General features: G+C 38.1%; 6 protein-coding genes, 1 long non-coding RNA gene and 5 other non-coding genes across 19 annotated transcripts; 3 read left to right on the top strand and 9 right to left on the bottom strand.

Annotated features, from left to right (window-relative positions):
• Window positions 1–230: 230 nt before the first annotated feature.
• Window positions 231–4,069, bottom strand: CRTISO (carotenoid isomerase). 4 transcript variants are annotated; one of them, NM_100559.4, is made up of 13 exons: window positions 3,089–4,069; window positions 2,770–2,976; window positions 2,594–2,693; window positions 2,354–2,436; window positions 2,196–2,252; window positions 1,966–2,118; window positions 1,781–1,859; window positions 1,519–1,667; window positions 1,301–1,435; window positions 1,078–1,191; window positions 806–916; window positions 597–705; window positions 231–503 (listed from the first exon to the last, which is right to left on the bottom strand). In NM_100559.4, exons 1-13 carry the CDS (start codon window positions 3,503–3,505, stop codon window positions 430–432), a joined length of 1,788 nt encoding a protein of 595 aa, NP_172167.2. In that variant the 5' UTR covers window positions 3,506–4,069; the 3' UTR covers window positions 231–429. The 4 variants fall into 4 exon arrangements, with proteins under 4 accessions (NP_172167.2, NP_001322210.1, NP_001322209.1 ...); NM_001331670.1 differs by having other exon boundaries at window positions 2,770–2,983; window positions 3,089–3,803; NM_001331669.1 differs by having other exon boundaries at window positions 231–705; window positions 3,089–3,830.
• A 321-nt stretch (window positions 4,070–4,390) lies between these two features.
• AT1G06830 (Glutaredoxin family protein) lies at window positions 4,391–4,940 on the top strand. Its single transcript, NM_100560.3, has one exon. The coding sequence runs from the start codon at window positions 4,474–4,476 to the stop codon at window positions 4,771–4,773; it is 300 nt and encodes a 99-aa protein (NP_172168.1). The 5' UTR covers window positions 4,391–4,473; the 3' UTR covers window positions 4,774–4,940.
• A 91-nt stretch (window positions 4,941–5,031) lies between these two features.
• On the bottom strand, window positions 5,032–10,792 carry AT1G06840 (Leucine-rich repeat protein kinase family protein). The gene is made up of 20 exons (NM_100561.4): window positions 10,382–10,792; window positions 10,093–10,243; window positions 9,938–10,009; window positions 9,769–9,840; window positions 9,551–9,694; window positions 9,363–9,434; window positions 9,138–9,209; window positions 8,946–9,020; window positions 8,595–8,663; window positions 8,423–8,491; window positions 8,219–8,290; window positions 8,015–8,101; window positions 7,838–7,906; window positions 7,136–7,638; window positions 6,753–6,911; window positions 6,362–6,645; window positions 6,228–6,279; window positions 5,774–6,024; window positions 5,561–5,695; window positions 5,032–5,480 (listed from the first exon to the last, which is right to left on the bottom strand). The coding sequence occupies exons 1-20, from the start codon at window positions 10,491–10,493 to the stop codon at window positions 5,139–5,141; spliced, it is 2,862 nt and encodes a 953-aa protein (NP_172169.2). The 5' UTR covers window positions 10,494–10,792; the 3' UTR covers window positions 5,032–5,138.
• Window positions 10,793–12,332: 1,540 nt separating this feature from the next.
• bZIP52 (basic leucine-zipper 52) lies at window positions 12,333–14,034 on the top strand (the record flags this gene model as incomplete). 2 transcript variants are annotated; one of them, NM_100562.3, is made up of 4 exons in its annotated part: window positions 12,333–12,978; window positions 13,059–13,191; window positions 13,303–13,387; window positions 13,469–14,034. In NM_100562.3, the coding sequence occupies exons 1-4, from the start codon at window positions 12,518–12,520 to the stop codon at window positions 13,801–13,803; spliced, it is 1,014 nt and encodes a 337-aa protein (NP_172170.1). In that variant the 5' UTR covers window positions 12,333–12,517. The 2 variants fall into 2 exon arrangements, with proteins under 2 accessions (NP_172170.1, NP_001318936.1); NM_001331671.1 differs by lacking the exons at window positions 13,303–13,387; window positions 13,469–14,034 and having other exon boundaries at window positions 12,340–12,978; window positions 13,059–13,293.
• A 44-nt stretch (window positions 14,035–14,078) lies between these two features.
• On the bottom strand, window positions 14,079–15,066 carry AT1G08875. Its single transcript, NR_143432.1, has 2 exons — window positions 14,503–15,066; window positions 14,079–14,267 (listed from the first exon to the last, which is right to left on the bottom strand). It is a non-coding gene; the product is annotated as an uncharacterized misc_RNA (transcript).
• AT1G04517 lies at window positions 14,598–14,681 on the bottom strand. The gene has a single exon (NR_138731.1). It is a non-coding gene; the product is annotated as an other RNA (small nucleolar RNA).
• On the bottom strand, window positions 14,683–14,753 carry AT1G06860. The gene has a single exon. It is a non-coding gene; the product is annotated as a tRNA-Gly (tRNA).
• Window positions 15,067–15,099: 33 nt separating the features above from the next.
• AT1G04523 lies at window positions 15,100–15,348 on the bottom strand. The gene has a single exon (NR_138732.1). It is a non-coding gene; the product is annotated as an other RNA (long non-coding RNA).
• Window positions 15,349–15,796: 448 nt separating this feature from the next.
• Window positions 15,797–18,271, top strand: Plsp2A (Peptidase S24/S26A/S26B/S26C family protein). Its single transcript, NM_100563.4, has 6 exons — window positions 15,797–16,803; window positions 17,048–17,116; window positions 17,203–17,271; window positions 17,455–17,541; window positions 17,643–17,710; window positions 17,804–18,271. Exons 1-6 carry the CDS (start codon window positions 16,117–16,119, stop codon window positions 17,925–17,927), a joined length of 1,104 nt encoding a protein of 367 aa, NP_172171.1. The 5' UTR covers window positions 15,797–16,116; the 3' UTR covers window positions 17,928–18,271.
• Window positions 18,272–18,348: 77 nt separating this feature from the next.
• Window positions 18,349–18,432, bottom strand: AT1G04527. The gene has a single exon (NR_138733.1). It is a non-coding gene; the product is annotated as an other RNA (small nucleolar RNA).
• AT1G06880 lies at window positions 18,433–18,503 on the bottom strand. Its single transcript has one exon. It is a non-coding gene; the product is annotated as a tRNA-Gly (tRNA).
• A 104-nt stretch (window positions 18,504–18,607) lies between these two features.
• On the bottom strand, window positions 18,608–21,971 carry AT1G06890 (nodulin MtN21 /EamA-like transporter family protein). 4 transcript variants are annotated; one of them, NM_001331672.1, is made up of 10 exons: window positions 21,721–21,886; window positions 21,459–21,508; window positions 21,203–21,374; window positions 20,522–20,706; window positions 20,356–20,423; window positions 19,991–20,123; window positions 19,723–19,884; window positions 19,349–19,621; window positions 19,046–19,144; window positions 18,608–18,887 (listed from the first exon to the last, which is right to left on the bottom strand). In NM_001331672.1, the coding sequence occupies exons 3-10, from the start codon at window positions 21,321–21,323 to the stop codon at window positions 18,870–18,872; spliced, it is 1,059 nt and encodes a 352-aa protein (NP_001320783.1). In that variant the 5' UTR covers window positions 21,324–21,374; window positions 21,459–21,508; window positions 21,721–21,886; the 3' UTR covers window positions 18,608–18,869. The 4 variants fall into 4 exon arrangements, with proteins under 4 accessions (NP_001320783.1, NP_172172.2, NP_001184926.1 ...); NM_001197997.2 differs by having other exon boundaries at window positions 18,626–18,890; NM_100564.5 differs by having other exon boundaries at window positions 18,608–19,144; window positions 21,721–21,971.
• Window positions 21,972–22,010: the final 39 nt, after the last annotated feature.

Genomic DNA, 22,010 nt, shown 5'->3' on the forward strand with positions numbered 1-22,010 from the left:
AAATTCCTGAATGAATGAAGATATAACTCTGAATGAAGATAATTTAGAGTTAACAATGGGCTTTACTTTAATGGGCTTACAGTTTTTATGAATCAACCTTTCCCATGCACAAATCTGACGCGGTCGAAAAACCCTAAAAAATGCAAGCGCCAAACCTATATCGGTTTACAAGTCTACAAGCTATGAATTTGAAAAATAAAATTCTGGAATCCACCAGAAACTCTATAATCCAGTAGAAGAGAGAAAAACTCTATGCTTCTTAAGAAAATTATTATGAGATGTATTTCTTACAAGAAGGTCTTCTTTATATAGAACTAGAAAAAAGTAAACGAGGAAATAAGAAAATAAAGAAAAGTAAAATTCTATGAAGAAATAGTAAAACAATAGAAATTAACATAATAAAGAAGAAAAGGAAATAATGTATTGGATCTATGCGAGTGTCCTTAGCCAACCAAGTAAACCAAGAAGGCCAACATCAAGTACTCGTGATTTCTTCTCAAGCCCTAAAAATCAAAACACAAAAGTGATTGCTTCTTATGCTCATAATAATCAACCCATTCTATTTAACATATTGCAAAAATATGGCATTTTCTCACCAATATCAGCAGCTACCCGATGAGCACACATCACTCCTGAAAAAGCCACAGCTATAACTCCCTGGCCAGGAAAACAACTATCCCCCACGCAGTATAGACCATCTATAGCCTATTATTAGTCCAACCATTCTTTCATTAGCAAAACCATTCACCACCAGAACTAACTAAACCTGATGTTATCTATCTATCTATCTCTTTCTTTAGCTTACCGTTGTATTGAATGGCATGCCTAATAAACCTTTCGGGGTTCCTCTAGGCATTGGCCCATAAGTTCCCTTATCCCTCGCAAGAAATCGTCTGTGTGTTCTTGGTGTTCCCACCTGCCTCAAAAAACGTTTAGATATACAGGCTAAATACCCAAATAAGGCATAGGCTTATTCTCATGGGTTTCAGATACAGATTTCTCATATCATGCAGACCTACTATCACCATTTCTACAATGTGCATGTAAAATAGTAGGGGAATAAAGAACAAGCCTAACCTCCTTGAACGTAATAGATGAACTGAGCCCTGGAAACAATTTTTTCTCTAGTCTCTGGATTATTCTAGCTGCCACATCTTCCTTTTTCGCCTCATACTCTTTTGGAGGGAGTCCCTAGTACCAAAATATAGACGAATTGATAAACAAAGATGAGCAAATCAATAAAAACTCAATAGGATAATTCTACAGCTAAGGAAAATAGCAATAATATTAGTAGCCTTACCTCCCAATCCTCAATGGACGAAGTTGTAAATATGTGAAGTATATGTCGACCATCTGGAGCCAAAGATGAATCAAGAATGGTTGGAATGCTGAGGAAAATACTGCCATAAGGCTCCTCCAGATTCTTCCAATCGTCCTACGGATGCAGCAAAACGAAAGTCGCTATTCAATAACTATAAACCTGGCAAGTGAATAGATCTTAGTAGGAAACTATCAAACCTCGAGCACAAAATGATGGCAATCTGTATCTGGAGGGAGAACCTCTGCTTTAACACCCATGTGAATTGAAAGAAATGATGGAGCCTTGACGTACACTTTCTGGAAATTTTCTTCTTCTTTAGGAAGCTTTTCTCCTTTTAACAGCTTCCCTAAAGCACAGCAAAATACAAGTTTTAAGTACACTTACAAAACAAGATTTGTAAAATATTCTTTTTCTTTAGGAAGCTATTCGACAGTTACATAAGTCATTGTTTTCTCTTACCAAACGTATCCCATCTTGTAGCATTTGAAATTATCGTCTTAGCGAAAAATTCTCTTCCATCTGCTAGCCTTACACCAACCTGAAAATTAAGGTCCAGAAAATAAAACGATTTTCATAACCAAAAAGGAATTTCAAAGGGTTAATGAAAAAAATAAAACTTCAACAAGACTCATACAGAAACTTACTGCCTTTCCATGATCAAGTATTATACTTTTTACATTAGCCTTGTATTGTATTTCACTGCCTTGATCAACAAGCCCTTCTGCCAAAGACTTGGCAATCCCACCAACTCCACCAACCGGGTAGTTAATTCCTCCATAGTGCCTGTCACATAAAACCTGTCCTTGAAGACATAAGAAAAAATAAAATAAAGGGTAACACGAGTAGACACCAAATGCAAAAACAAGAATCCTACCATACTTGCATTGATCATTGGCGTCTGCAAAGCATTGACTGTGCTCACAATGAAACACTGCAGGCAAATATGAAGGGTGATATCCATGCTATATTCTGGATATAAATTTGAGTGAAAAAAATTGTGCAAGTTAAGAAAAAATAATGTTTTTTTCTCACCTCTGCATCAATGAAAGACAATAATTGAGGATCCTTTATGTACTTCCGAGCTATAGCCCCAGCATTTTGGGGCAAGTAATAAGCTATACAGCACAGAGAATAACACAACAAGATTCATGTCAGTAGATTTTTCTATGTGTATCTACGCAGGACGTATACGGACTCACAGCAATAAATATCTACACACACACCAAACACAACTTTAAGTCCAAATTCATTTCAGAAGATTTAGATGAATACCGAGTGTCAAGCATTCAAGCGGCTTCTGAAAGAACTGTCCAAAAAGGTAGATAGGCTCTTCTAGTGACTTTAGTTCCAGGGAGTTCAATGAGTTGAAGATCTGTTCAAACCACAGTTAAGAAGTTGTAATATATATCAGTGAACACTCGTAAAAGTCAAATTAAATCACATGAGACCTTCCAACAGTCACCATAGAATCCAAGGATCCCTTCCTTTTCGTGAGGAAACTTGCTCGTAAGCTCAGCGATGAAATCATCGTATTCCCTATGAATCCGAACAGAAAGATTATTGGGGAGATGGAAATGGACAGTGGTAGGATCAGGTATAACCTCCATCTTACGACCAACTGCCTTCAATGCCTGAGTTATCAAGTTTAGGTTCCCCTGTTCCCTTCAAATTAAGCCATTATTACTTTAGCCAAGGACCAAACAAACTAGTGCTTCTTCTACTAATGTTCAGTTCTCCTGAAAATCACAAGATGATGAACAAACAAACCTTATCGCTGAAACCAAACATGACAGAAGAGCCAACATCAAAAGTATATCCATCTCTCTCGTAAAAACCAGAGCTGCCACCAGGAATCAAATACTTCTCAAGAACTAAAACCCTAGCTTCTTTCACAGCTAGCTGAGTCGCAGCAACTAATCCACCAATCCCAGAACCGATAACAATGGCGTCGTACAGACTCTCTCCTCCATCTCTCTTCGTCCCTTGTACGGTACTAGCAACCACACTTGAAGAAACGGATTTCACTGTAACCATACGAGGCAGCTTCTTCTTCTTCTTCCGATTCTCTAAAACTGGACCATTAAACCCTAAATTCGAAGTACCCAGCTTGTAATACGTAGAGGTATTCAATGCGGAGAACAAACGATCACCACACTTTACGGGATTTTGAAAACACAAATCCATGGTTGCTCGACACTATCCTTGGATTGAATATTTCCCAAAACCAATCAATTTCTACAGCGAAATCAAATTACCTACCCCTCAATCAGAATCTACAGTAAGAAGAATGACAACTATACCCTTCAAAATCATCACGTTGTATACCCCTCTTTGATTCTCATCATATCTATATGGCACGAAAAACGACTGACAAGCTCGATCCACTGTTATGGTCAATCTGATTCTCTTCTCCATCATCTGCTCTTCTTCATCTTCATTTCAGTTTTCTGAATTTGTTTTCCTTTCCCATTGCCTTGGCTTGTCATTATTTTTTTGGTCTCATATGATTCTTGCCCTTCTTTGATCATGATTACGTTATGTGTATACTACGTTACACTTGTACAAGCTTTGATTAAACATTAAAACCATAATCTGAACAAAAGAAACAACATTACGGCAAGATTTGTTAAGGATACAAAAATATGTGAGCTCTTTTGCCTTTAAGAGACCCAACCAAGTTGGAATAGCTATGAAAAGTTGAATGCAAGTTGATTTTCTTGTTGCATAGTTTGGGTCACCAAGATTCCTTATGTCCGATATTCATGGAATCTGCAGAATAAATCAAATGGTCCAAAAGTATGAAGCATCTATCTATCTATATTCAACGTCGAATACACTCTCTTTTTAGCAACTTGTAGGAGGATCGTTGAGACCGCATCTTTGTATCCAAGAGAAAATATATGGAATGATCATTCATATTATTGGTCCTTACAATCAAAAGGGTAAAGGCTGCCGAAGAAAAGGTTCGGTCTCGTCGAATCATCTTGCTCATATATAATAAAGTCGGACTTGGGAACATTTTCAACGATCTTCTTGTGATCTCTGTATGTGGATTCTTATTCAGTTATTCTTCCCTCCTGTTATAAATAGCCTGAGACTCTAGCTACTCCTTTCAATCCATATACTTCTTCTTCTTCACCTTATGCAAGATAATGGACAAAGTTATGAGAATGTCGTCCGAAAAAGGGGTGGTTATATTTACCAAGAGCTCCTGTTGTTTGTCCTATGCGGTTCAAGTTCTCTTCCAAGATCTTGGTGTTAACCCTAAGATCCACGAGATTGATAAGGACCCTGAATGCCGAGAGATAGAGAAGGCTCTTATGAGGCTAGGGTGTTCAAAGCCGGTCCCAGCCGTCTTCATTGGTGGCAAGCTCGTTGGTTCGACCAACGAAGTAATGTCCATGCACCTAAGCAGCTCGCTCGTTCCCCTAGTGAAGCCATATTTATGTTAAACAACAACGAAGGAGTATTTATGATATTAATTAGCTATGTATATGTTATTCAATAAGGAACAAAATTGAGCCAAATCTTTGTAATGTGTTTTTTGGTATTATTATTGGTTGTATAACATTGGGAAAGTGTACGTATAATTATAAGACTGTTATATTGATTCGAAGGTAAAAAAATCCAGTATGATCCAAGTCAAAACACATAAGAAGCGGAACAGATAACTCACAAAGGCAGACATATTAAAATGTCTGCAACATATACCGTTACATCGCTTACAATCATTTTTCCTGTACAAAGAAAGAACAACAACAAAATCACACTGAATAATCAAAGAAACAGTGTATGGTGTATGAGTCGAAGAAAGTTTCTATCTAGGTGCAACTGAGGGAGCAACTCCACTGACGAGGTCAGAGCCGGAGACATCCATCGATGTATAATGATGCTTCATGATTGAAGAATTCGATGACGATGATGGATGAGTCATTGTCTCAGAGAGATCCGCTGTCTTGGCTACATGAGATTCCGGCATCAGTTCCCATATGATTTCTAGTTCTCTTACAACTTCTGCCATTGAAGGCCTCGCATCTGTCTCCTCTCTGCAGCATCGCAGCGCTAAAGTTGCAAACTTTTCGAGGCATTCGTCTGGAACTGAGCTCATTCTCTTATCCACGGTTGATAATATCGAACCAGACTCGTAGGCAATGTTGATCTGACAGAAACAAACATTCCACACAATTTATATAACGCCTAAAAGGAAAACACACGCTCTTATTATCTACTCAGAATTACCTCTCGCACAATGTTCTTGCCATGTGTGATTGGCTGCATTCCAGTAAAGAGCTCTAACAACACTACGCCTAGACTATATACATCACTTTTGTCCGTCAATTGATGAGTCAAGAAATATTCCGGGTCAAGGTAACCCTGCAAGTCGACAAATAACTCTCAGTCATGAGTTTGAGAAAAAAACTTTAGAGAAGCAATGCAGGAATGAGATCTTACAGGAGTCCCTTTTACAACAGTAGACACGTGCTGAGGTGAGATGCCTTCCATATCAGGTACTGGGGCAAGTCTTGAGAGTCCAAAATCTGCAACCTTTGCGGTGAATCTGGAGTCCAACAATATGTTGCTTGCTTTGATATCGCGATGAAATATCGGGGGATTAGCTTCCGTGTGTAAATACAAGATTCCCTTGGCTGAACCTAAAGCAATCCGTAGTCTCATCGCAAAGTCTAGAGGCTCTTTTAATTTAACTGCCAAAACACATATTTGTATGTAAATTGTTATTCACGAGGAATAGAGCCGAACTTAAAAGCACACAATATCATCTATGCTGCTTATAAGTCATCTCCAAAGAATTCACATTAAGAACAGTGAACATCGGTGGGTAGTCTTTGCTGATTCACATAGAGAACAAGCACCACTATAGATGACTCAGTGAAGAAGTAAAACATACCAGAAATGTTGTCTCGCAAAGTACCATTTTCCATGTACTCATAAACCAGCATCTGCACGCTTAACAATACAAGCAATAAGAGATACATATAAACGTTTTGGACATCAACCAGAAGAGGAATTTGGACAAAGTACCTGTTCGCCTTCTTCATCACAGAATCCAAGCAACGAAACAAGGTTTCTGTGATGCAATCTCGATAACAATTCAATTTCAGTTAGGAACTCCTTCTCACCCTGCAATGATCCCTCTTGTGCTCTTTTAATTGCCACAACCGTTCCACTCCCAAGTGTACCTTTGTATACCTTTCCATAACCCCCTTGCCCAATTTGAGTGGAACTATTAAAATTGTCTGTAGCCAGAGCCAACTCAGCATAAGTGAAGCTCTTCACACCTTCGATTTTCAAAGAAGCTTTGGAAGCTGCACATGAATGAATCAAACTTGTAACACCAAAAACCAAAAAAAACGTACAATTCCGATAAATCATTTACTCGAGCACAAATCGGCATCCACAAGAAAATGCTTACATCGCTTTCTTCTAGCAACTGCACTGTATCCTCTCATACGTTTTCTCATAATGATAAGGGCAATGATAGCAGTTAGCGTTACTGCAGCTGCAACAGAACCAAGAACTATTCCCGCAACTGCACCATTACTTAGACCAGATGGCGAAGCTGAAGGAAACACTGAACATAAAAAGCATGACAGTCAAAACAATGTCCATGTATGCAAAAGTTTTATAGCTTCGTAAGAACAAAAAGGTAAGACAGGATCTATTGTTATCAGGGACGCTGATAAACAAATGACACTTTTATGTTTAATGTAGCAGAAAGACATCAGCTCGTTTACTTGTATTTTAACCACGTTCTGTTTTGAATAAATATGAGAGGACGAATATTCTGCCACTAACCATCTCTGTAGACATCTAACAATGTGAAATTCATAAGCTCATAAGGACCAAAGAGATCTTCGTCTCGGATATTCCATCCAGTGAACATGCCCCTTATTCGCCGAACCTCGCTACGATTGAATATGAAAGAATTGTTGGCATTTGAACCAAAAACAGGAAAGAACTTCAAATACATTCGAAGTCTAGGTCCTTTCTGCCACTGGAATGAGTCAAGGCGTAGCTGATACAGATTCAAACTAAGACCAGAGGTGATATATTGCTCAAATTCGGATCTGTAAGGAACAAAGTCCGAGAAACCAGGACTTTTCAACCGATATCCAACAAGCAGAGGAGCAGCACAAAAGCAACGTCTAAGAGGTTCTGGTGAAAATTCATAAGGGGGTGGGCAGTCAGAACAAATTGTAGTATTAGAATTGGTTGAACCCTGATTAATGTCTTCCTCAGTTATAGGTCCACACAATCGAAGCAGATTTCCATCTGAGCACAACGGATTCCCCTGAAGCCTGAAAAAACAAACGTTGTTAAATGATACCCGAAAAGTGGACACTAATCTGAGGAAAAGAGTTTAATACATTTCAGAATGAGCAAACAAGATCCAAAAAGCAGTTATATACATCATTGAGTAGCTAGAATGATATGCAAAGCAAAAATAAGTACGTATGGGCAGATAATAAATAGAAATAGGAAAGAGCAGAAGCAAACCAGACGGTCACATTTGGACGGAGATCGGATCTGCCAGAGATATTTGAAAACCCATTGTTCCGCAGATCCCTGAAAACATAAAGGAACTGACGTTTGTCAAGAGACAATATAAAGAAAGTTGGAACATGCTTCTAGGTAACAGGATAGGAGATATGATTGTTTTTGTAACAGTCATACACGATAATACTCTCGGTTGAATTCAGCTCTCTTTCCTGCCATATTCTAGAGGGAATGGAACCACTCAGAGCATTGTTTGCAAGCGACCTGTCACATTAGGTAGACAACAAAACAAACAATCAGCCATCTTCATATCCAAGATAGAACGAACAACAGCATTTCAGAAACCAAACAAAACTCGCTACACCAATCAAACAGACTTACAGCTTTTGAAGCCGTGGAAGGCCTGAGAAATTTGTTGGAATGGTTCCAGTTAGACTGTTATTGGATAGATCGCTGCAGTATTTTCATCAGAAGATATCAAAGTTAAAAGCACTTCATTTCCAACCCCAAAAAGAGAATACTAATCCCAGTACATTGCCCGGATTAAATCAAAGGCCAGAATTATGAAAAGCGCTAAAAGTTTACATGGTTGTGATACTATCAGAAAGCTTCCCTGCAGGTATAGATCCATTTAACTGATTTTGACTTAGGTCCCTGGAATTCATGTCCGACAACCAGAAATAGATGAGGTTAATTCGCCTTCGCTAAGGCTTGCACGACTATATAAGGAAGCGTCTAGATAAGTTATAAGACTTACAAATAACCAAGGTTCGGTATGCTGCTAAGATCAGGCACTGGCCCTTGCAAGCTGCAGTTCCTAAGACTCCTGCCCGTGGGCATACGACAAATATGCATAAGTTAGCATAGCATACACATGTATCTTATGCCCAAAAAGATCAGGAAAAAATAGAAAACGACAACCAGTATCTCTACATTTAGAATGCACTATCCTAATTAGCTCAAATATGGCTGATTACTATTCCCACAGGTTAATTCAAATCCAATGCATGACTTTCGTATTGAATTGTTGAATGCATTAATAGAAGATGACAGCCCTTCCAGCCTCACACATCAGTGATTTCAGATACATAATGAAACTATCACTTACATCTTCAAAAGTTTAGACATGTTTCCATAAGATTGTGGAATCGTAGTCCCGTCAAAGTGATTGTTATCTAATTGTCTGCCAAAATAAACATGAGGAAAAAGGTCAAAAAAAAGAAAAGAAGAAACACATGGGTAACCAGTCCTTATGGTGACAGGACCAGGGAAATCAACAGAAACTGTGACATAAACTTACAGGATAAGTAAACGCGGCATGTTTGATAACTCAGGGGGAAGATAGCCTGATAAATTGTTGTTATCAAGAAGGCTGTAAGAAAAAAGAAAAAAAAAAGTAAATGTTCATAAACATTGAATAGGTAAAGCGTGTGTAGCATGTTCTAGACATGAAAACTGAGTTTAGGTAAAAAACATAGCATTTTTCAAGTAAAATCATTTAAGCCTGCTACTGCTACCAACTCACATGTGAACAATGGATGGTAGGCTTCCAAGCTCTGGTGGTATCTGCCCGCTAATAGAATTATTGTTCATGTGACTGGAAAAAGATAAGATTGACCAAAAAAAAGCAATAAATGTAACATATTCAAGGGGAGAAGGAATCACCATATTGAAACAGCCAAGTACAACTCGACACCAGATTAAAGAACTCACAAGTGCTTCGTTTTGTTTAAGTTTGCAAAAGATTTGGGAAGTGGTCCTGATATACGGTTTTCATCAATCTGTATTCTGTCCAAGTTTGGAAGAAACCCTAGCTCCTCTGGTAAGTTTCCATTTAACAGATTTCCATTCAGGAGCCTGGAAAAGTGAAGTTAGCAGCCAATCCCAAAGCAAATAAAGCAGGGAAGTAAACAACAAAGTCCTGGACTAACAAGAGTTCTAAGGACTTGATATTCCCAATTTCCTTTGGTATACTTCCGGTGATCTTATTCCACATGAAACTCCTGGCATTAGAGAAGAAGTTGTACAATACAAAAAGAAAGTTATTCACCATTGAGTATGACAAAAGATCAAGCAACATATCGTGTTAAAAACACGTACAGGATAGTAAGACGAGACAACCGGCCAAGCTCCGGAGACAAGTTCCCTGAGAGATTCATACTGAACAATTGCCTACAAGTATAAACAAAGCTAACTCAAACAAATCTCAAGGAAGACCAAATAAAAGAAAAAAGCAAGAGTGAAGAAGACAATACAATTCGCTGACATGAAGATAACCATCATCAAGAGTGGAGTTGAAGCAGACAACACCAGTCCAATTCGAATTGCACGGGTCTCCATGCTTCCAATTTCTCAATCTATGAACAGGATCGTTCAAACTTTCTTTGATCACTCGCAAAGCCCTCACTAAAACCAAAAAAAACATCAATGATCAGTACCAAATCAGTCGAAAGCTAAGAAAACCCATTGTCACAGACACAAATTGTCTGAAGATCTAACACCAAAGACAAAGCCTTTTAACAACAACAACAACAAAAAAGAAACCTTCAACGGGATTGGTGATGTCGTCTTGAGCAAAAGTAGAAGAAAAGCAACAGAAGAGGAAGAAGAAGAGCAGAGGTATGAGGAGACGAGAGACATGATGGGTCGAAAACATATCGAGAGAGGAGGAAACAGAGGAGACCCAAGGAAAAAACGAAATCTCGAGAGAGAGAGAGTTTAGAAGGAAAAGGCCATGACCAAGTAAGAAACACAAGACAAAGAAAGAGGAAAGTAGTTGGTATTGGGTGGGAGCATTGAAGAGTGATAATACGACATTTTCTAAGTTTGACTATTTCAGGTAATGGATGAGACCGACGGAAGAGCGTCATCATAAGTTTCCGTTGCGCCGCCGCCATAACTTCACCACCTTCTTCCGTCAAAACCATTCTACTTGCTATTTTTCTTCCTTTGTTTAATGATTCCTTGTCTGACCTGTCTTTGACCTTTTTGTCGTTTTTTTAATCCTTTTTTAATGACAGTAGGTAAATCTCTTGCCAGGTGCGATGAATTTCCAAATATTGTCAATAAAGTTACCTTTTTATCCCACCTTGATTTTTTTTTTATGTATTAATTAAAATTTAAAAACGTATACCATTAGCAAATAGTAGCAATCATTGGTATATTGGAATCATATAGTATATGGCAATTTGGTCATCGATATCGTATCTTTATGTGCATTTTGGCCCCCACGATACTAAAAGTCACGAAATTTTCCAAAGTATCGACTTTTATTGGAAAATGGTGCTGATTATCAACTGATTTGTAGAAGTGTGATTAATTACCTGTAGTCATTATGATTTTCTTGAACAAAAAAAGAAGAAACAGAAGATGTATGTCACTATGTCGTATCATTACGAGAGGGAAAAAAAAGAAACAGCTGGAATAAATTACTCAAATAAGAAAAGAAATACAATGGGCACTATTAAAAAGCATAGACATGAGCTATATATTATTTATGTTTAGAGAAGAACTTTCCAACAGAATTTGGTTTTAAAAAATACCCGTTAGGTGACAATAAATGGGAGAAACTATATCTTAAGTATGTTCATTATTTATATATAAAAAAAGGGAGAATCACAATTCACAAGTATGTTGATAAATAATAATAAAACAAAAAAAAAAAAGACAAAAGAAACTTTAGCTGGTAAAAGTAAGCATCATTAGGTTTTTAATTTGAATCACTATTAAATGATGCCGGTCCACTACTTGCGTTTAAGACAATTTAGAGAGACTTAACTAAAAAACTTATTACTTAAAGCGATCAATACGACCATCTTTTTAATTATTTTGACCGGTAAACAAAGTGATGCCCAATTGCCAATTTAAGAGAAGGCCCAAAACATCCTCCTGTCCACTACAGGCGCATTATATGCTCGAGGATTTCTTAAAACAAAACAATACTTGTCTTCTTGTATGGGCCTGATAATTAAGGCCTCCGTATGATTTAGATCCAACCAATAAGTATTTTTCACTATAAGTGAATTTTACTTGTTTCCCAATCCATAGATAGTTCCATACCAAGTTACCAACTTATTATCCCACAAAACATTCTCTCAGACTCTCAGTTCATACAAGGCTTTCTGCCTATTTTTTACTTGTTAAAATTTTGACTCAAAGATACAAAAATATACACTCAGACGTGGGGAGATGTAATGCCATAACAGCTTAAATTAATAAATTTCGTTGAAGCAACTACAGAATCTTGTAATGAATGCTACAAAGAAGATTTAAAGTTAAACAAATTTAAATCATGAAATCGAATAATTAAATAAAATACAAAGAAAAAGGAAAAAAAAATAAAAAAAAAAGGGAGGGAGACAAGATGCTGCGATGGTTCACGTGCCAATGTGCCTTTTACTTTTCATCAACTAGTTTTCTTTTTAATTATTAATAAATCAACTCAATTTCGCAATTTTATAGTTAGTGACGTCACTTCTCTCTCCTCACAGAGTCGAGTTTCTCTCCTACGCTCTTCATTTCATTTCATTTGATAGAGAGAGAGAGAGAGAGAGAGAGAGAGAAAGAGCTTCGTCTTCTTCATCTCCATCATTATCTCCATTGACATTGTTCTCAATTGCGAATAATAATCATAATTATTCACACAACCAAAGCATTCATCTCTCAGATTCTCTTAAAAAAATGGAGAAATCAGATCCTCCACCAGTCCCAAAGCCCGGCGCCACTATTATCCCCTCCTCCGATCCAATTCCTAATGCCGATCCGATTCCATCTTCTTCCTTCCACCGCCGATCTCGCTCCGACGATATGTCCATGTTCATGTTCATGGATCCCCTCTCCTCCGCCGCACCACCTTCCTCCGACGACCTTCCCTCCGACGACGATCTCTTCTCTTCTTTCATCGATGTCGATAGCCTCACCTCTAATCCCAATCCCTTTCAAAATCCTTCCCTCTCCTCCAACTCCGTTTCCGGCGCTGCTAATCCTCCTCCTCCTCCTTCCTCTCGTCCTCGCCACCGTCACAGCAATTCCGTTGACGCTGGATGCGCCATGTATGCCGGTGATATCATGGACGCTAAGAAAGCTATGCCTCCTGAAAAACTCTCTGAGCTTTGGAACATCGATCCCAAACGCGCCAAAAGGTCCTTCTTCTTCTTCTTCAAATTTGTTTCTCTTTCCACAGAATTGAAGAATTGCAATGAAATTAGGGATTTGATTACAGGATTCTAGCGAATCGACAATCTGCAGCTCGATCCAAAGAGAGAAAAGCTCGATACATTCAAGAACTTGAGCGCAAAGTTCAATCTCTTCAAACCGAAGCTACCACTCTCTCTGCTCAGCTTACTCTCTACCAGGTTTCCATATTCGGCGATTCCTCGTTTGATCCCAACAGAATAGGAAAGTTCTTTCCTCTGTTTTACATACATAGACAGATCTTGATTTCAATGTTGTTTTGATTGATCCAGAGAGACACAAATGGACTAGCAAACGAAAACACAGAGCTGAAACTTAGGTTGCAAGCAATGGAACAACAAGCTCAGCTTCGTAATGGTAAGCACAAAAAAAAAAGAAGCTAATTTCTTTGTATGCATTTTGGTGCATTTCTTCAATATTTGCTTTTTGATGTTACAGCTTTAAACGAAGCGTTGAGGAAAGAAGTTGAAAGGATGAAGATGGAGACAGGAGAAATCTCTGGTAATTCAGATTCGTTTGATATGGGAATGCAGCAGATTCAGTATTCTTCCTCAACTTTCATGGCTATTCCACCATATCATGGCTCAATGAACCTCCATGATATGCAGATGCATTCTAGTTTCAATCCTATGGAGATGTCCAATTCTCAAAGCGTGTCGGACTTTCTACAGAACGGCCGAATGCAAGGGCTGGAGATTAGTAGCAATAGCTCAAGCTTAGTCAAATCTGAAGGACCTTCTCTCTCTGCTAGTGAGAGTAGCTCTGCCTATTGACGACAAGATTATGATGAGGCTCATTTTTCTGTTAATAGGTTTTTTTTTTTTTCAATTCATTTGATTCACTTTTGATTATTTATTCTTTCTTTTTTTTGAGGTGCCATTGTGCAAGAAAGGACGTACGTATACATTTGTGTTGGTTATGTGTCGTGAGTTTCGTTGTTTGCTATTCCCATTGTTTGTTCTTCAAGGAACAAAGGAGACTAATAAATTTCATTTTTCTTTTGTATACAATGATGTTTGCTACGTTTTGTTTTATTTTACTAGGAGATGGAGATGTTTAATAAGTTCATTCCAATTGGGTTAATAGTTTGATTTTGGGATCAATGATTTTGATACGACAACACCAAGGCAGTTCCTCAGTAGCTTCTTCTCCAAGACACCCTCACATCCGTCATCCCATTAGAGTTTTGAGACAACTTCTCCCAACCGGACTTCTCCATGAGACAAAATTTCCCAAACTTGGAGTCGGAGTTGAAATGAGAGACGAAGCATTGAGAGATTAGTTTTTGAGACTCTGTAAGACTGTTAACGAAAATATTCGACCTTTGAAAGACATCTAACACGATTCAACCTTTAAGCAAAGACCCATTGTTGGAGAGAACCAACAAAAGTTCCAACCTTTCCAAACTGAGCTAGCAAGAACAATAGAACATGCATAACAATAAGAACGTGGAGAGTTTAGAACATTGTTACCATGTTATCAGACGAAACATCTACTCTCTGGACTGTGGACGTCCTTGGAGAAGCTCGGTCTATTTCGCAAAATAACTTCCAAAAAAAAAAGGAGAGAGCTCAGAATGGGGCAATATCAACTGATATTCAGTAGAATGCATTGGACCCAACCAATGCTAAAGCCAATTTCTTCACAGCTCATGCACCAGCCGGGAATCGAACCCGGGTCTGTACCGTGGCAGGGTACTATTCTACCACTAGACCACTGGTGCTTTGATGACAATTGTTTTGTTTTAATATCTGATATACAATAAAACCACATTTAAACCAATAGGCCCTATTTGATGGCGATACGTAATTTTATTTTTTGGGCTTTTTCATCTTTTGCCAGTGGGAATTTGTGAATTGTGAGTGTTTGTTTCTAACTTTCTATGAAATCGAAATTTGAGAAAATTGTGAGAAATTCAAGAGAATACATGTAAACTAGGGTTCAACAAGTAAATTGCCCCCACAAAACTATGCCAAAAAATGAAAAAACAAAACAAAACATGCCGATAGACAAATTCTAATCCGTATGAAGCCTCGATGTATCTTGAGCACAATATAAATATTTGATTAAATAGAAGCATTTGGGAAGACAACGAGAGATTAGTGTTTGGCTAAAAGAAAAAAAAACGAAACAGAATCCATTTTGTTAATTAGGTTGTGGTCAAACTCAACCCAACTAAGTTAACGACTAATTATTTAAAGATAATACTGATTAATTAAGAAATATCAACGAAGCTTCGGGCGAACCTTAAGAGAGAGATGACGTATGTGCTGCGGTCATTCACTTTCTTTATAGTTTTCCACATACACACTCCTGCGCCCGGTCCCAGAGCCTTTACCTTGTTACGTCTCTAGTTCATAACTACATGTCTACCATGTATTATAGGGATATCAAAATGGTCTATACATGATTCATTATTTCATATATCTAGGTTATATATTATTTTCTTATAGTTGATTTATAAACACCAAAATATCTTTAGCAAATGTTAATATGTGACAACTGACAAGAAACATAGGTTGTGCTAATGTCTTTACTTTAAAATTCAAATCGGCTTAAAAAATTATGTTCTTACGAGCAAAAGATTGAAAAAAAAACGATGAAATTTATCGTGTGCTTTTATTAATTGTACATCTAAAAATGTATTAAACAATTTTGCTCAGTACAACAAAATTCACAATTGTAATTTTGTGAAATACCCACTCCACCATCTTTTTATCAGATAATTCTAATTTATTTTTGTCAATGTTATAGCCATTTTTGATACTTGCGTATTTAATTATGGGATATTATGAATAGAAATTGTATATTTAAAGGCCCATTTTTGGCCCTAAATGTAATTGATGACTCAACTCAACCAACAACAAGAAGAAGAAGACTCTCTCTGCTTTCGACCAAAACCTTCTCCTCTCCTCTGGGAGATCTCCATCTTCTTCGCTTCTTCGCTTCCCCGCCTGAAACAATTACTCGATCTCGCCGGCGGAACAAGCTCTCCGTTTCTCTTTCCGGCAGATCGATTCTTCCAATTCCTTATTCCTTTCTAGGTCTTCCTTAAGAAACCCTTACTTTCTTCAAAATCTGCATTTATGGCGATTAGGGTTACCTTCACCTACTCCAGCTATGTTGCTAGGAGCATTGCTTCATCCGCCGGGACTCGTGTCGGTACCGGCGACGTTAGATCATGCTTCGAAACATGGGTTCGTCCCAGGTTCTGCGGCCACAATCAGATACCAGATATTGTTGATAAATCTCCCGGATCCAACACATGGGGTCCAAGCTCAGGCCCTCGTGCTCGACCAGCTTCATCAATGTATAGCACCATTGCGAGGGAAATCCTCGAAGAAGGCTGCAAGAGTCCACTTGTCTTGGGTATGATCTCTCTCATGAATTTGACTGGAGCTCCACAGTTTTCGGGTATGACCGGTCTCGGGATCTCTCCCTTTAAGACTTCTTCTGTCATCCCGTTCCTTAGGGGTTCCAAGTGGATGCCTTGTAGTATTCCGGCGACGTTATCAACGGATATTGCTGAGGTTGATAGAGGAGGAAAGGTCTGTGATCCTAAAGTGAAGTTGGAGTTGAGTGATAAAGTCTCGAATGGTGGAAACGGATGGGTTAATAAGCTGTTGAATATCTGCTCGGAGGATGCTAAGGCTGCTTTCACGGCGGTTACTGTTTCTCTCCTTTTCCGATCGGCTTTGGCCGAGCCAAAGTCTATACCTTCAACATCTATGCTTCCTACTCTCGATGTGGGTGATCGTGTTATAGCCGAGAAGGTGAGATTACTGGTTTGTTCTGTTCTTAATTGTGACCGTAGAATGATGTTTGATCTTGAGAGGTTTTTAAAATGACGGCTTTAACCAATTCTGCATTGTTGGAACTAAAATTTGTTATTGGAAATGGTCTTAAATGTGTTTCTTCTTACATAAGAAATGCACATTGATCTTTTAATTGGTGATGTGGCTTAATCACACTAAACCATTGTGATCAAATCTGTCTATTTGCTTTGGTGTTGGACAGGTCTCATACTTTTTCAGGAAGCCAGAGGTTTCAGACATAGTTATCTTCAAGGCTCCTCCTATTTTGGTGGTATATATCTCAAATCACTATTTCTGGGTTTTCAAATGTTCTTAGACCTTTTTCAAAGGTGCTTGATACTCTCCTTTGAATTGCAGGAACATGGTTACAGTTGTGCTGATGTTTTCATAAAAAGGATAGTTGCTAGCGAAGGTGACTGGGTTGAAGTAAGCCCTTATCTCTAATCCACTTGTTGATTGATCCTATTCTCCATTGAAGTCTTTGGTCATCTTTATCGGTATTACTTATGTAGTGGCTTCTTGATGACCAGCCTCCTCAAAACAGACTCTTAACCTTTGTTTCTGTTGTTGTTATATTCCTGTCTAACCTATTGATGCTGTATCATATAGGTTTGTGATGGAAAGCTCTTAGTAAATGACACTGTTCAAGCAGAGGATTTTGTCTTAGAGCCAATTGACTATGAAATGGAACCAATGGTAAGCAAACTTGCGCTTGCTTATTGAATGTTTTCTCGACCTAAAAATTATTAGAAGAATGCTGCTAACTTGATCTCTTTCTTTTTCCTGTTTATTTGCAGTTTGTCCCTGAAGGTTATGTCTTCGTCCTAGGAGACAACCGCAACAAAAGCTTTGATTCTCATAACTGGTAACCACTTTCGAATATATTATTAATGGTTGTTCTGTCTTGGTTATGGGAACTCTGTTGATTCATGGATGATGTGGTGAATGTAAAACGCAGGGGTCCACTTCCAATAAAGAACATCATAGGGAGATCTGTGTTTCGCTATTGGCCACCAAGCAAAGTGTCAGACATAATACACCATGAACAAGTTAGCCAAAAGAGAGCTGTTGATGTATCTTGACCAACGCAGATGGTATCTTAGGATTAAGCAGAAAATTTGATTAGATGAGCTGTGCCATGCCAACCATTTTGGCGCTGAAGGCAACAGAGCAATTCTTTCTTCCTGTCTAGGCTTGATGGCGGACATGGAATGCACTGGGAAATCCATATAAAAAGAACAAGAAAATTGATATTTTTGCTTTGATTTTTTTTGATGTGTTGAAACCTAAATGCATCCAGTGTAATTGGCAGTAGCTGTCAAACATAAAAGGGTAAACTTTCTTTTTTGAGTATTTAATGTGAAGAATCCTGTAAACGTTCTGTTCTCAAGCTCTTGAACATAATTGGTTCTGTGGAATTTGCAGGCTATTTTGGCAGATACAAGATATTAATAGTTTGTATAAACTTAAAATGCAATATTTCAAAAATAAAAATTAAAAATAGAGCTCAGAGTAGGCGAAATCATCTGATATTCAGGAGAATGCATTGGACCCAACCAATACTAAAGCCAATTTCATCACAGCTCATGCACCAGCCGGGAATCGAACCCGGGTCTGTACCGTGGCAGGGTACTATTCTACCACTAGACCACTGGTGCTTTGTTGAACCTTACGCTATGTTTTAAAATAAATACCAGAAACCTTTTTTTTTACTCTCATCAAAATGGTTTGGTCAAGATATGGAATAACTGAATAAGAATTGGGACAAGTTGGTAAGAAAGCTAGAATGAGTTGTGTAGATTCATAGAAAAGAGTCTAAAAATCAAATATATGTTTTCAGTGTTGATGAATATAGCCACAGCCTTTTGAATACAGAGTTGTAATACTAAATCCAAAAAAAAAAAAAAAAAAAAAAGAGAGCTGCTGTGTATAATAAAATGGATCATCAAAGCTGTTCCCTTTTCTTCCCCTCACTCTCTACTTTCTTCTTTTTTTCCATATGGTGTGGAAGGTTTGTTGATTTTTCAGTCTCCCCTACTTCTCTGCTATGCATATTTAAAAAGGGAACAAAAAAAAAAAAAAAGAGAAATTAAAAAGTTTGTGTTTTTTTGGGGACAATACAAAGAGAGTTTGATATTATATAAAAAAATAGCGATGATCAAAGCTTTTAGGCTTGAAAATCTTTATTTGAGTTCCATACAGGAGCCACCGTCTTTTGCTGCACTCCCCCGCCGCCATCTGATAACACTCCGCTTCCATTTTCAGCTGCTATTAGCGGATCCTTCTCGCTCTCTTTCATCTGACAAACCCGAGTAAACCAAATTAAGCAATATAACAAGTCAGTATATATAGATAGACCTGAAAAAAGCCTATGATACTGATGCTTTTTTATAGCAATCTAATTGCAAAATCAATGGTACTATAAAAAGGAATATGATTTGAGGGACTCATCTAATTACCAACAGAAATATATTAGAGGGAACAGAGAGATGAAGAAATATACCTGAGGCAACTGAGTTGAGGTTTCACTTGCCTTCTGCTGAGTCTCAATCGAGCAGTAATAGGAATAAACAACCATTCCAATCACAGCCACTAGAATACCGAGAATGTTGCGCCAGTCGAATGGGTCTCGCAGCAACACATAGCCAAATGCTAGAACCAGGCATGTTTTGAGATGTCCTAGAACCTGATATGTGACAGGAGATGTTTTTCCAATGACAAGAAATGTGCTGAAGTTTACAGAGACTGATATGAGGCAAGACAGGACGATGAAGAACTGCAATCAACAAAGAAGCACTCGTTAATATGCAGGATCGACATGGAAGCAAGAAGATCAGTTAATAAGTTTGGTAGAATCCCCGGGAAATTGAGTCTCACCACTACTTGAGAAGTGTACTTGAAAGCAAACACGTTCTGATTGGTTAGGAGCCCATCTAAAAATGGCCCAGTGACGAAAAGAGTGATTGCTTGATATGGGCAAGACTGATACAGAAGCTGCGTGGATGAAACTTTGAACTTCTTCTGGATGGTATTTGTCATCTGTGTACAATTGGTTAAGATAACAGCATCGAATTGGTTTAAGACAAGATATATAGAAAGGTGAAAGAATAAAGCAATGAGAAACCAAAGGCTAGGCATAGGATACAATTTGAGCAACACAAGTTGTGACAACAGCCAGCAGCGACAAGACAGAACCCAGCATATTAAGTTGAAGATCTGTGACGGTTGCAATTCCAACACCAAGGAGAAGGATGGTTAATGAAAACTGGATTTTTCGACTGCAAAGAAAAAAAATAAGGGTGTCATTAACTAGGCCCTTGACCACAAACTAGCGAGAGACATAACGCTATCACTAAGTTGCTCAACTATTACACAGTATATAAAATTAGAACTTTGGATTAAGTCAACCAGAAATGCATGACCATAAGAAAAATATAGATGTCATGTAAAACAGCTTCCTCCAAATCAATAATTATTCACGTGTTAATGGAAGAGAATTTGAGTGCTAACCTGAACTTTTTCCTGAAGAAGAGGGTCTCCAAGAGAACAGTGCAGGGGATGATAGCTAGTTTAGTCATCTATTATCAACGGAACAGAAGATGGGTTAGAAATTAGAACAACACTAGTTAAAAATGGATATCACATCATGCAGTAACTGAAATGGAAAAAGCTATACCTGGTAAAAACCGACAGAATTAAAGCCCAGGCTGAGGTTCAATAGTCCTATGGATATCCCATTCAATATGCCAAATCCCATCACAGCTCGTGGATCAAAAGGCTTGTGTTCGAACATCTTCATCCATAATGCCACATGAAGGGAACAAAATGTGACCAAAAGATGCCAACTTGTCAAAGTAGTCGCTGTACATACAAAATAACAAGAGTAAGAACAGATAGCTTATGAGATCAAAATTGCATAAGATGACATAAAAGCTGTTATGGCAACACAGACATCAAAATGGGATAAAACAGTGTCTTGCAAGTATAATAATACTACATAAGAATCAATGGTGTATCCTAGGAAAGAATATTGAGTCATACAGAAAAGAAGAGGAGCACCTAAATTCTAAAGCGATAAGAAACAATCTTAAACATATACAATCATGAAGGCAATTCTCGTTTATGTACCATAAGGGACCTAAAATATAACCAACAGACAATTCAGAACATAGTATGAAGTAAAATGATCAACAATCTATTCCTCAATTTCATCAAATAAGAGAAGGCTCGAAACGAATCGCGCAGAGTAAGCATTAGTATACAAACACAAGAATAGATCCAGAGGAAACAATATCAGCAGCGCAACATGGATAATCAAAGGAGCCTGTAACAGTGAAGGAAGAATTGAAAAGGTTACCGAATGTGAAGCCAAGGGTGCTAATAAGCGCTTTGTTACAGATCACAATCGAGACAGATGACACAACGGACAAACTCAAAGCGCCGATTGTTCCCAACTGGAACTTCTGGCCCTCGCTCATCTTCGCTCTCCTAATTTATCTCTCGCTTCTTCAATCACGATCTACGATGATCTAATCCACCAAAAATTATACAAGGAATGATAACGGTAGACAGTAAAACGTGAAGAAAACAAGAGCGATCTGGAGAAAACGAACCTCATTCGTGCATAACGTAAACGTAAATGCGAAGCTTAAGGCAGCTCGAGCTGAAGCAAAATGGAGAAAATAGAAACTCGTTAGATAAAAGAGTGGGAGAACGAAGGAGATTTATTGAAAGCCAGAAGCCATAAACCCTAGATCTGCCGTTATGAGACAGAGATCAAAGAAATCAGTTGAAGGCAAAATTCAAGAGACGCGAAATGAAACAAGGAGAACATAAGGAAGGAGAAAGAGGGAAGAGAGAGAGAGAGAGACTCACAGGAGAATTGGAGAACCAGAGAGAATTCAAAACTTCGACGGAGGAGAAGAGATTCAGATTAAGCCTATTTTCTGCAATTTTTGATGGTCTTCACTCACCACCGTACAGAGAAAAATAGTGAGAGAGAGGAAGAAGAAAGATAGTTTTCGCTTTCTACGTTTGATAGGCCCTACCAGAGAGAAATTAACCGCGGGATATAATCGTAATTATCAAACAAGCTATTCATGATCCACGTTCACATTTGATTTTTTACCGTTGGTTATTTATGTAAGACATTCACTGTACAATCA

The sequence above is a fragment of the Arabidopsis thaliana genome (assembly GCF_000001735.4).
Source record: "Arabidopsis thaliana chromosome 1 sequence".
In the NCBI taxonomy this organism is placed as follows: Eukaryota; Viridiplantae; Streptophyta; class Magnoliopsida; order Brassicales; family Brassicaceae; genus Arabidopsis; species Arabidopsis thaliana.